The sequence below is a fragment of the Tachyglossus aculeatus genome, chromosome 17 (assembly GCF_015852505.1).
Source record: "Tachyglossus aculeatus isolate mTacAcu1 chromosome 17, mTacAcu1.pri, whole genome shotgun sequence".
Taxonomy (NCBI): domain Eukaryota; kingdom Metazoa; phylum Chordata; class Mammalia; order Monotremata; family Tachyglossidae; genus Tachyglossus; species Tachyglossus aculeatus.
Window position 1 is genome coordinate 49,809,628 of NC_052082.1, and position 11,690 is coordinate 49,821,317.

At 63.4% G+C, this 11,690-nt stretch overlaps 1 protein-coding gene across 4 annotated transcripts; it reads right to left on the minus strand.

The window, feature by feature from the left end:
- Positions 1–43: 43 nt before the first annotated feature.
- On the minus strand, positions 44–10,299 carry CORO6 (coronin 6). Of its 4 annotated transcripts, none has more exons than XM_038759715.1 (11): positions 10,156–10,298; positions 8,410–8,609; positions 6,247–6,369; positions 5,393–5,522; positions 4,925–5,106; positions 4,195–4,314; positions 2,869–2,973; positions 2,543–2,688; positions 2,005–2,062; positions 1,611–1,841; positions 44–1,296 (listed from the first exon to the last, which is right to left on the minus strand). In XM_038759715.1, exons 2-11 carry the CDS (start codon positions 8,605–8,607, stop codon positions 1,177–1,179), a joined length of 1,413 nt encoding a protein of 470 aa, XP_038615643.1. In that variant the 5' UTR covers positions 8,608–8,609; positions 10,156–10,298; the 3' UTR covers positions 44–1,176. The 4 variants fall into 4 exon arrangements, with proteins under 4 accessions (XP_038615643.1, XP_038615642.1, XP_038615641.1 ...); XM_038759714.1 differs by having other exon boundaries at positions 44–1,299; positions 8,410–8,637; XM_038759713.1 differs by having other exon boundaries at positions 44–1,299; positions 10,156–10,297.
- Positions 10,300–11,690: the final 1,391 nt, after the last annotated feature.

Genomic DNA, 11,690 nt, shown 5'->3' on the forward strand with positions numbered 1-11,690 from the left:
GGGAGGGTGCCGAGCAAGAGACACAATTAAAAAAAGGCTTCAAAACAGGCAGTTTTCCTACCTGAACTCTGGCTTTATTGGGGAGGGGGCAGGGGGGAAGGGAGGAGCCCTGACAAAGTTCCCAGCCTCAAGCCCATGGTCGCCTGGGGCCCAAAGCTGAGGCTTCCAAGGGGAGGGTGTTCTCCCAGGACCTGGGCATGGAGTGCCAGGGTTAGGGTTGCCCTGCTGGGTCCTCCTGAACCCCAGTCAACAGGGGCAGTGCAGGTGGGTGAGCTTCAGGAGGGCCAGGGGCTTGGGGAGCAGGTGACTTCTGTCCCTCCGGGCCCCTCCCTCCTTCCTCTACCCATCTGGCTGGGCCCCCTACCCAGATTCTGGGAGGCTCACGCTGTGTAAACAAAATAAGTAATTTGAGATTGTCCGTGCTTCGTCCCCTGTAGCCCAGAGCAGAGGGGTGCTACTCTACCCTCAGAGTGGGAATGGGGGGTGGTGAGGCCTGAAAGGAGGGGTTGGGGGTGGGAGGGGGATCTTCCCAGGTCTCCCTTGGAGGAGATGCCCCTGCATCCGAGGGAGAGGGGGCCGTGGAACTCACTCTGTGAGTGGAAGGCCACCGTCCTGCTCTGAGCAAGTCCTGCTCCCCCAAGTAGGGGCTCTGCCCCTCACTGGTTACTCTCCAGGTAGCCACTCGGGGGTTTGGCTCCCCCAGAGGATCCCAGCTACTGCTCCCCCGTGTGAAGCCCCAGGACTTATATATGGGGAGAGTTGGTAACCCTTACCCCAACACTGCCCCTTCTGAGGCATCTCTTGGGCCCCATGTCCCAACCCCTGGCCTAGATCCCGCCACCAGCCCTCCGAAGCCCGGACCACAGGATTCTGGGGGGCTTGTCCCGCCCTTGCCACCCGCTCCTTCAGCCCCTCGGGTCCAGCCGGGAAGCCTGGAGATGCAGGGCGGTGGGGGACGGTTGGGAGTGTCCTGCCTCCCCACCCCGGGACCGCCCCACGGGGCTCTCGGGCTTCGAGAGGTTGGCAGGCCCGAGTGGCCTCCATCTCCCTCTCTTTCGGTCTGGGGTCCCCTCCTCACCGGCCCTCCTCTGCAGGGAGGGGTCCTGAGGGCTGGTTCTCCCCGGGCTGAGTCCGGTGGCCCCCAGCAGCAGCCAGGGCGGAGGCGGGCGGGTAGGGCTAATCGGTGCCGTCGGCGAATTCGCAGAGCATGTCCTCCAGGGCGGAGATGCGCTGCTCCTGGGCCTGCACCCTCTGCCGCAAGGACTTGATCTCCTCCAACAGCTCCTCCAGGGTCTGCTGCTGCAGTGGGAGGGGCAGGTGGACATGAGGAGGAGGGGCGTGGGTGCCAGGAGTGGGCCTGGGGCCCTGTTCTCAGGGTGGGGAGGATCTGGGAAGGGTTGGTGGCTAAACCTGCCATGGGGAAGCGGTCAGGGCAGAGAACTGCCCCGGGGGATGGGTTGTGGAGCTGGTGGTTGCTGCGGTGCCACCCCCCCCGCCCCCCGGGCACCCTCTCGGCCCCACTGGCGGCAGTGTTGTCATGCCAGTGTGGTTGCCGGTGGTGTTCCCACCGGGCGGTTAGGTTGGCGGGGGCAGGGGAGCTGTGGGCTCACCGAGAAGGCGGCGTCGCTGGCGGATTGGCTGCGGTGGGGGCCGGCGGGGGGCCGGGCATCTAGGACGTTGCGCTTGGTGACCTTGAGCTCGCGGTTCTTGGGGGGGACGTAGCCGTCCCGCAGCGAGATGAGCACGGGGTCTGCATCCTGCCCGGCCAGCCACTCCTCGGCCTCCAGGGCCGGCTCCGGGCCCGGCGTGTCGGGGTACAGATCGTCCTGGAACAAGTCTGACTGTGGAGGGGGAGACGGTGTGAGGTGGCAGGGGGTGGGGACTCGCGGGGAGCTCCATCCTCCCACACTTCAGTTTCCTGCAGTCCGAGGGTTCTCCCGCCCCACAACCCCGACCCGACCGGCCATCTGAGAGTCGGGCCCCCGGGGCCGGACAGGGCCGCACCTTGCGGGGCACCGTCATGATGATGGGCTCACACTTCCTCTCATGCAGCTTGTAGAACCTGGGGGAGAGGCAGGGCACGGGCGTGAGGCCCTGGCCTGGGGTCCCCCCCACCCCCATTTTGCAAATGGGGGCCTGGGCGGGTCTTCCCATCTGAAGAGAGAGCCCCCAGATCAGTCTCTTGAGTAACGGCCCCGGCCCCTGAGGAGGCACTGGGGTGTGAAGCTGTGGGGCCTAGGCCTAGAGAAGCAGTGTGGCTCAGTGGAAAGAGCCAGGCTTTGGAGTCAGAGGTCAAATCCCAGCTCTGCTACTTGTCAGCTGTGTGACTTTGGGCAAGTCACTTAACTTCTCTGGGCCTCAGTTCCCTCATCTGTAAAATGGGGATGAAGACTGTGAGCCCCACCATGGGACAACCTCATCACCTTGTAACCTCCCTGGCACTTAGAACAGTGCTTTGCACATAGTAAGCACTCAATTAATGCTATCATTAAATGCTATCATTATTAGGTCGCGGGGGGAGAGTGGTGATGGGGCCACTGACCTGGCAATCTCACACTTGCTGACGTCCAGGCCCCTCTTGGGCATGAAGCCCACGCCACGCTGGGGCTCCTTGCTGCTGAAGGTGTTCAGGTAATGGACGAAGGGCGGCTCCTCTGTGATCTCAAAGTAGCGGATGCTGCTGTCGCCCTGCAGAGCCGCCCCTTCCGCTCAGCTCCAGTGTCCCCCATCTCCCCTGCCCCAGCGCCCACCCCCCGCCACCAACTCCTGCTTGGGGTGGGAGTGATGTGACCTCCAACCCCAGGAGGCTGAGCAGTCCCGGGCAGCTGGGGGAGCCGAGGGTCCCAGCCCAACTCGGCCAGGGCTCACCTTGCTGCAGAGGTAGACGATGCTGGTGTCGGGGTCATAGAAGGGTAGCAGGACTCCATTGCTGGTATCCATCTCCTGCAGGGCCATTGGTTCCTCAAAGTTGCTCTGCGGAAGATGCGCGTGGGGAGGGTTCCTGGCTGCTCTCCGGTCCCCACCCTATCATCCCTTTCCTGCTCACATCCCAGCCTCCGTTACCACGGGTCCGGCCAGAGAGCGACTGCCAGGAACCATCCCACCTGCCCCCCGACCCCTCAGTGCAGCTGGGAATCAACAGCTCCCCACCTCCCTCCCGGGGTCAGCACCAAGACTCCCCTAGCCTCAGCCTGAGCCCAGGCCATTGTCCCCTGGTGAGGTTGATCGGGTCTTTTGGCCCTTCTGGCCCTTTCTCTGTTCCCAGGACCCCAAAACCTTGACCGAGGGGAGGGAGAATAGGCCCCACCCATTCAGATCCCCAGCTTCCCTAGGGATTTTCCCCTCAGCCACCAAACCCCGCCCTCCATGGCACAGCACACAACTCCCCTGGCCATGCACACACAGCATGCCACCCCCGGGGGACTTGGCATCAGTGGACAGAGGGCCCCAGACGAGCGGCTGAGCCCCCAGATGGGTAGGGGAACCTGACGTCTTGCGTGGCTCAGTGGAAAGAGCCTGGGCTTGGGAGTCAGAGGTCATGGGTTCAAATCCCTGCTCCACCACTTGTCAGCTGTGTGACCTTCGGCAAGCCACTTAACTTCTCTGGACCTCAGTTCCCTCATCTGTAAAATGGGGGTTAAGACTGTGAGCCCCACGTGGGACAACCTGATTACTTTGTATCCCCCAGGCGCTTAGAACAGTGCTTAGCACATAGTAAGAGCTTAACAAATACCATCATCATTACTGTCTCCCCCTTCTAGACAGTAAGCCCACTGTTGGGTAGGAACCGTCTCTATATGTTGCCAACTTGTACTTCCCAAGCGCTTAGTACAGTGCTCTGCACACAGTAAGCGCTCAATAAATACGATTGACTGATTGATTGATTGACAGAGGTAGGGAGAAGGAAGGCGAGAAGAAGCTGCCACCCCTCTCAACTGGGGCAGGGGTGTTCCAGTCAGCCGCATTGTCGGGGAGGAGGCCCGGGGGGCAGGGCCGGCCCAGACAAGCCTTGGAGGGGTGGGTGCGTGTGTGGGTGGTGGAGAGTAGGGGAGGGCAGCTGGCCCCTGGGCTGGGTGGTGGGGTTTGCGGGGCGGGTTAGGGATGCCTCGGGCTGGAGGAAGGAGGGGTTTGGGGCGCCCATTCACCCGTGATGCCCAGTCCCTGGGGCACACCCCGGACCGCCAGCCAGGTTACCGGGTCCCACAGGCCCAGCTCACGCTGGCTCATACGGGTGAAGCCTGTGGTGAAGAGGTGCCCGTGGCGCGTGAACACGGCCCGCATGGGCCTCATCCCCTCGTGGGCAGCAAACCTCTCCTGCGGGGGGAGACAGCGATGGGGCATCACCCTTGGTGGAAGGCCTCACCTGGGGCATTGGACGGGAAAGTGAAGCATCCTGGGAGCAGATCCTGAGCCCGGAAAATTTTCTAGGATCCGTAACAGCGGGTGGGCTCACCGGCCCCACTGGAGTGGATCCCAACCTGGGAATCCCACTTGAGCCCTCGGAAGAGGATCCCGGCTGGGCACAGGGGGCTGCTGGGCCCTGGAGGACCTCCTCCTCCCTCCCCCTCCCCACCTTCACTCTGGGACTCCCCCTCACTTCAGGACTTCAGAGGCAGGGCTCCAGCCCCACCTCTGCCCTGAAACTCTGCACCCGCTGGCTGCCCCAGGTCTCCGACGCCGTGGCCATGACCCTGTCCGCCGGGCATCGTCGCCTCCATGGACACATGGATGGCCCTCCTGCTCCCCAATTCCACGCTGGCCCCTTAATGCTCCTGGGGCCACAAGTGGAGGGAGTGGTGAGATGGGGGCTGCGTGTACCTGGGCCAGGCTGGCCGGGGAACAGTGTGCTAACCCCTCTCTTACCGGCTCCCAGAGGGCCAGCTGGTGCTCACTCACCCCACGGAAGCCCCTGGCTGGCACTCACCGCCACAACCTGCCCCTTGCGGGGGTCAATGATCCGCAGCGACTTATCCTTGCAGGTGGTGGCCAGGAGGCTGCCGTTGGCGTTCCAGCAGACGCTGTGGATGAGGTCGGGGTGCAGCGCGTCCAGGCTCAGCAGCATCTCCCCGGTGCCCACGTTCCAGATGATGATGGCGTTGTCCCCGCCTGTCGGGCAGGGGCCACCTATAGGTATACTCCTCCGGCGGGCGCCGATGCCCCAACCAGGGGCATCCTGAGGCACCAGACCCTCCTGTGGCTGGGTGGGAGACCCTCTCCAGAATGGGCAATCTGGCCAATGTTCCCCACCCCCAGCCTACCCCGCTGGACACTGCCAACCCCAGGGGCCCTCAGGGGTCAGGACTCTTGTGGCCTAAAGACTCCCTGAGTCCTGAGGAATTTTCCAGAGACATTCTGGAGCCCCTACCTCACCTCAGCCCCAGGTACCTCATACCTGCACTGAGCAGCACATTGCGGGCAGTGGGGTGCCAGGAGAGGATGCCCACCCGCTTGGAGTGGCCCTCGAGCGTGACGATGGGCTCTGTGAGGTTCCGCACCGGCGTGTAGTCCGGGATCTGCCATACCTAGCATGGGGATGGGAAAGGGCCGGAAGAGAAGAGGTGGGGAGCAGCTGGAGGAACCTCTCGAAGGTGAAATAGAGCTTTCCCCCAAAACCCTCTCCCTGCTCCACACCCCATGATGGTGGGCAGGTAGTGTCACCCCCCGGCCCTCGATCCCAAGCCCTAAGGACTTAGGATTTCCCACTGGGAGTTGGGGGATGTGAGCAGCAACCGCCCCCTGCTCACCCCTCCACCCTTTCCCCAGCCTCCCTGCCCTCCTCTGCCCCTGCAGTCTCCCTGGGGGCTTGTGTGAAGGTCTGGCTGCCTGGTGGGGGTGGAACCAGGAAGTGGGGAGGGTCACTGGGGGTGTCGGGGCCTTGGGCTCTGACTTGGAGGGGACCTGGCAGGTGTGCTCCCCTTAGGCTCCCTGCCCCCCACCTCTGTCCCCTGCTGTGGCTATTCTGAGCCCTGTCCCCCCAACCCCTCTGGCTGTGGATATAATTAGCGCCAACCGGTGCATCCTGGGAGGTGGGGGGGGGTGGGGGGGGGGGGCCCCAGCACCGGGCACTACTGCTAAAAATAGTCTGCTCACCCTGCCCGGTGATCAGGGATCCAGCTCCCCGCACCCTGTGCTGCCGCTGGCCTCCCACACCAGGGTCCTCTCCATCCCCAGGGCCTGCCAGGGTGGCTCGGATGAGGTAGGAAGCCACCCAGCCCAGCACCCTTTAACAGCGGTGCCCCCCCTTACCATGATGGTTGTGTCGTCTGAGCCGCTGGCGATGACATTGTCGTTGTGGGGACACCAGTCGATGTCCAGCACGGGGGCCGTGTGGCCACTCACGATCGGGTGGTTCTTATCCACACGCCCGGTCTGTGGGGCAGCCAGAGAGACCTGTTAGAGTCCGGGCCGTGGCCTCAGGCCCCGTTTCCTCACGCCACCCTTCCCCAGCTCCTCGTCTCCCAGCGCCCCCCACCCCCTCCTGCTCCTTCCCAGCCACTCCTCACACCTCCTTCAGGTTCTCTCCCTTCAAACTCAGCCCCTTCCCCTCCTCCTCCTCTCTCCTGGGCCCCTGGCAGGGCTCCCAGCCAACTCCGCATTAGCAGCATCTATCTCCTCTTCCACTCCTCTCAACTCATGGGAAGTGAGTGAACTCCCTTGATCTAACTTCCTCCCCACCAGAGGGCTGGGGGTATAGGGGACTGGTCAGGCTCTACTTTCTTATCCAAATTCCCCAGGCAGCTCCACGAGCCTGTCCCCCTGCTTGCCCTTCCTGCTCATTCATGCTCCAAGACTTCAAGAAGTTTCCCAGTTGCGTGGTCAGTGACCTGAGACTCTAGTAGCACGGGTAACGTGGGTGGAGGGGAAACTTTGGTACTGCCTCGCCTCAAAGGGCAACCTAGGGGTGGGCAGCTTCCTCAGGACACAGGAACCAAGCCAAACGAGGGGTCCGCCACTCTCCCTCCCTCCCAGAGACCCCACCATGTCCCCGAGATCTCCACCAGCATTTTGAGGACCCCCCACCCAATCTGCTGTGCCCAGCCTGCCTAGGCAGGTGACCAGTCCCCCTCCCAGGACTGTTTGACTTCTCCAGGAAGCTACTGGGGCTGAATGTGGCCATCCCTCCTGGGGCCCAGGGGCAGGAGGCCTACAGGGGCTGCAGGGGATGGAAAGCAGGGCCCTGGCCTCCCTGGACTGGGCCAGGCCGGGCAGTGCCGGGCCAGGCCAGGCCAAACCAAGGAGGCAGAGTGAGCGAGCGAAGTGGTGGGGGGGCAGGGGGTGCAAGGGCAGCTGTCCTGCTTGACGTTCTCTCCTCCCTGTCCTGTCGTTCTGTGCCAGCCAGCCAAGTTGCCCTGGGGGAGCCTTGGCGGTGCCCAGGCCGTAACCTGAGCCCGCGGGCCAGTGCCCCCGAAAGGCCCCATTGTCCCAGCATGAGTCACAGGTTATTGTGAGTCTCCACCTCAGCCCCCCAGGGACCCGACAACTGCTGCTCCCCCTCCCCACCAAAGCCTGTGGGGCTGGAATCCTGGTCAAGGTCGTGCCCTTGGGGAGGGGGAGTCAGGAGCTGGGTCTGGAGAGGAATGGGTGGGAGAGCTAGGGGTCAAGGAGCGAGGGCCAGCAGGGGGGCCCCTCGGAGGGGTAGGACAGAGAAGTTCCTCTGAGAGGGGAGAGAGGGAGACCAGATAGCAGGGACAGGGGGCCAACTGGCACCCCCTGGGACCCCGGCAGCAGGAAGCACAGTGGGAGGAGGGATGTTACCTCCGAAGACTCTCAGGAAGGGAGGGACAGGCAGGCTGAAGAGAAAAGGAGGCTTCTGCATCATAAGACCAGGTGCTTTCCTTGGTTGTCCCCATTACACCTTCCCCTTTCCCTCAGCCCAGTCTCTTTCTGGTCTCCCCATTCTGTTCAGAGCCTATCCAAGGGCCGGTGCTCACACTCCCCCATGCCCCTCATCCCCCTGTGGCTTGACCGACAGTCTGTGATGCCCCTTCCCACCCCAGCACCTAGGTTTCGAAGCACATCCTTTATTACCCCTGAGGCCGCTCAGCCCTGCCTGGCTCTCTCATCCTAGGACCCCCAGCTTCATAGTCCTGTTCCCACTGTCACACTCAGATGTACCCATCCAGGGGGCACCCACCCTGGAAAGTCTGGGCTTGGTCCCTGGTTACTCTGGGCCTCAGTTTCTTTGTCTGTGACGTGGGCACATACTGTCGGGGTTCTCTGGGGAGACTCACCCCTTTTCTTCTTTCTCCCTCCCTCCGGGGCCCAGAGAGCCACAGGGCAGCAGTTGGGCCCCAAGAGTCTGGGACTCAGGCCTCACTCACTCCGCATAGGATGGTAAGTCTATGGAGGGGAGGGGCAGGGCTAGAGTCACACCTCACAGGTTACTGTGCCCCCCCCCACCACACCCACCTTGGCTATGGGCAAGACGATGAAGGCTCCACCCCCTCCAGCCTCCACAATGATGGCCAGGAACTTGGGGTTGACGGCGCAGAAGGAGCTGTCCCATGTGACCTTGGACACGCGGATGTCCTCGTACGCCTGGTCGGCCTTCCCCGCCTGTCCGAACACGTGTCGGAACTTGCTCTGTCGCACCACCCGCCGGCTCATGCCTAGAGACGGGGAGGTGGGGTCAGGGGTCTGACCCCCACAGTCACACTTAGGCACCAGAACAATGAGGTGGAAGAAAGTCAAAGCCCAGCATCCTCTGCCCCTAACAGAACCACTCTCTCCTCCCCTCCCCACGCCCCCTGTCCCCTCAGGCTCCTGCCCCTGCCTCTGGCCCCCAGGCACGTAAAGTGGGGGGTAAGCCCTGGAAGGACCTTCCGCCCCTGACCCTCGGCTTCTTCTGGTGAGTGGGAGGGGGCCTCGGAGAGAAAAGCATGTGGGAGGGGGCCTCAGAGAGAAAGGCAGGAGGGAGGGCAACTGGAGAGTGGGCAGAAAGAGGTGGGGGAGTTCAAGAAGAAAGGAGTTCTATGTTATTGATCCTCTTGACACCCTGAGATTCTCCCGTTGCTCTATGCCTCAGTTTCTCCCCCTCCCTGCTCCCTTAGGCTGGAGGGAAGGGGAACTGCATCAGACACGGGGCACTTACTCTGACTTCAGGCCTGAAGGGGTAAGCACTCCCAGGGGTGCCAGAGGGAAAGGGTTGTGGGGTGAGAGAAAGGGCTGGCTCTGTGACCAGCTTTCCTCCAATTCCTGGTGCTCTGCCTGGCCTCTTCCTCACAGCCCCAGGGTTTCTTATGCCATCTCCTTATCCACCCCATTCCTAACCTGGCCAGATAATAATAATAATAGCATTTATTAAGCGCTTACTGCGTGCAAAGCACTGTTCTAAGCGCTGGGGAATTTACAAGTTGACCAGGTTGTCCCACGTGGGGCTCACAGTCTCAATCCCCATTTTACAGAGGAGGTAACTGAGGCCCAGAGAAGTGACGTGACTTGCCCAAAGTCACAAAGTCACATGGCTGACAAGCGGCAGCGCCGGGATTTGAACCGATGACCTCTGACTTCAAAGCCCAGGCTCCTTCCGCTGAGCCACGCTGCTTCCCGAGATAGATAGATGGGGGATGACTCCTGTTCTTCAAGGACTCTTCAAAGCCTAGAGAAGCAGGGTGGCTCAGTGTAAAGAGCCCGGGCTTTGGAGTCGGAGGTCACGGGTTCGAATCCCGGCTCCGCCAACTGTCAGCTGGGTGACTCTGGGCAAGTCACTTCACTTCTCTGGGCCTCAGTGACCTCATCTGTCAAATGGGGATTAAGACTGTGAGCCCCCCGTGGGACAACCTGATCACCTTGTCACTTCCCCAGCGCTTAGAACAGTGCTTTGCACATAGTAAGCGCTTAATAAATGCCATCATTATTATTATTATTCAAAGCCCGTGCTATAGGGAAGTCCTTCCCGGTGTCTAACCTAAAGCTCGCTTAGTGCAGGCCTCAAGGGACGCTTCCTGGCCCGACTCCCCGTGCCTTCTTCAGACGCAACCCCCCCCCCACTGCCGGGGCCTCGGCTCCCTCCGCCTCTTCCCTGCAGCCCTCCGGCCTCCGCCGGCTATGGGGAGGGGGGGGATTTGGGGGGACAGTGGGGGTCGGGAGGGGGAAGGGTCCCCGTGTCCTCCAGAGAGCGGACGTCGGGGCCGCGGGGGTGAAGGAGGGGGGTACCTGGTCCGAGGCGGCAGGGGGTGTGGGGGGTCCCCTCGCTGCGGTCGGTCCGGGGGAGGGGGCCGGTGTGTCCGAGGGGCCGGGGCGTCTGCGTGGGCTGGGAGGAGCAGGAGGAGGAGGAGGAAGAGGAGGAAGAGGCGGCGTGGGCCCGGGCTGTCCTAGCTGTGTGGGGCCGGGCCGGGCTCCGCTGCAGTCCCAGCTGCCGCTGCCACCAACCTGCGGGGGGCGGGGCCGGGGACAACCGAGGGGAGCGGAGCGGAGGGGAGCGGAGGGGAGGGGAGCGGAGGGGAGGGGAGGGCCGCCCCGCCCCGCCCCGCCCCCAGCGCGGCCCGCCTCCTCCCCCCGTGCCCGCTGGCGGGAAACCCGGACCGGCGGCGCCAGGCGGCACGAGGCCCCGCGACCCCGCCTCAATCCGGGGGGGGAAACTGAGGCGAGGAACCGCAGACCCGAGGTGGCCTTTCGGGCCAAGGGGAGGGGCCCTTTACCTCAGGGGCCATTTCCCTCAGAGGCCGTCTGGGCCGGAGGGAGAGGCTATTTACCTCAGAGGCCGCCCGGGCCTTGGGGAGAGGCCCTTTACCTCAGCGGCCATTTATGCCTCAGAGGCCGTCCGGGCCGGAGGGAGAGGCCATTTCCCTCAGAGGCCACCCAGGTCGCGGGGAGAGGCCCTTTACCTCAGAGGCCATTTCCCTCAGAGGCCGTCCGGGCTGGAGGGAGAGGCCATTTCCCTCAGAGGCTGCCCAGGCCTTGGGGTGAGGCTCTTTACCTCAGAGGCCGCCAGGGCCTCGGGGAGAGGCCCTTTACCTCAGAGGCCATTTATGTCTCGGAGGCTGTCCAGGCCGGAGGGAGAGTCCATTTCCCTCAGAGGTCACCCGGGTCATGGGGAGAGGCCCTTTACCTCAGAGGCCATTTCCCTCAGAGGCCGTCCGGGCCGGAGGGAGAGGCCATTTCCCTCAGAGGCCGTCCGGGTCGCGGGAAGAGGCCCTTTACCTCAGAGGCCATCTCCCTCAGAGGCCGCCCAGGCCTCGGGGAGAGGCCCTTTACTTAAGAGGCCGTCCGGGTCGCAGGGAGAGGCCATTTCCCTCAGAGGCCGCCCGGGTCGCGGGGAGAGGCCATTTCCCTCAGAGGCCGTTCGGGTCGCGGGGAGAGGCCATTTCCCTCAGAGGCCGCCCAGGCCTCAGGGAGAGGCCCTTTACCTCAGAGGCCATTTCCCTCAGAGGCCGTCCGGGCCAGAGGGAGAGGCCATTTCCCTCAGAGGCCGCCCAGGCCTCAGGGTGAGGCTCTTTACCTCAGAGGCCATTTCCCTCAGAGGCCGTCCGGGCCGGAGGGAGAGGCCATTTCCCTCAGAGGCCGCCCGAGTCACCGGGAGAGGCCATTTCCCTCAGAGGCCGCCCGGGCCTCTGGGAGAGGCCCTTTACCTCAGAGGCCATTTCCCTCAGAGGCCGTCCAGGCTGGAGGGAGAGGCCATTTCCCTCAGAGGCCACCCAGGCCTCGGGGTGAGGCTCTTTACCTCAGAGGCCATTTCCCTCAGAGGCCGT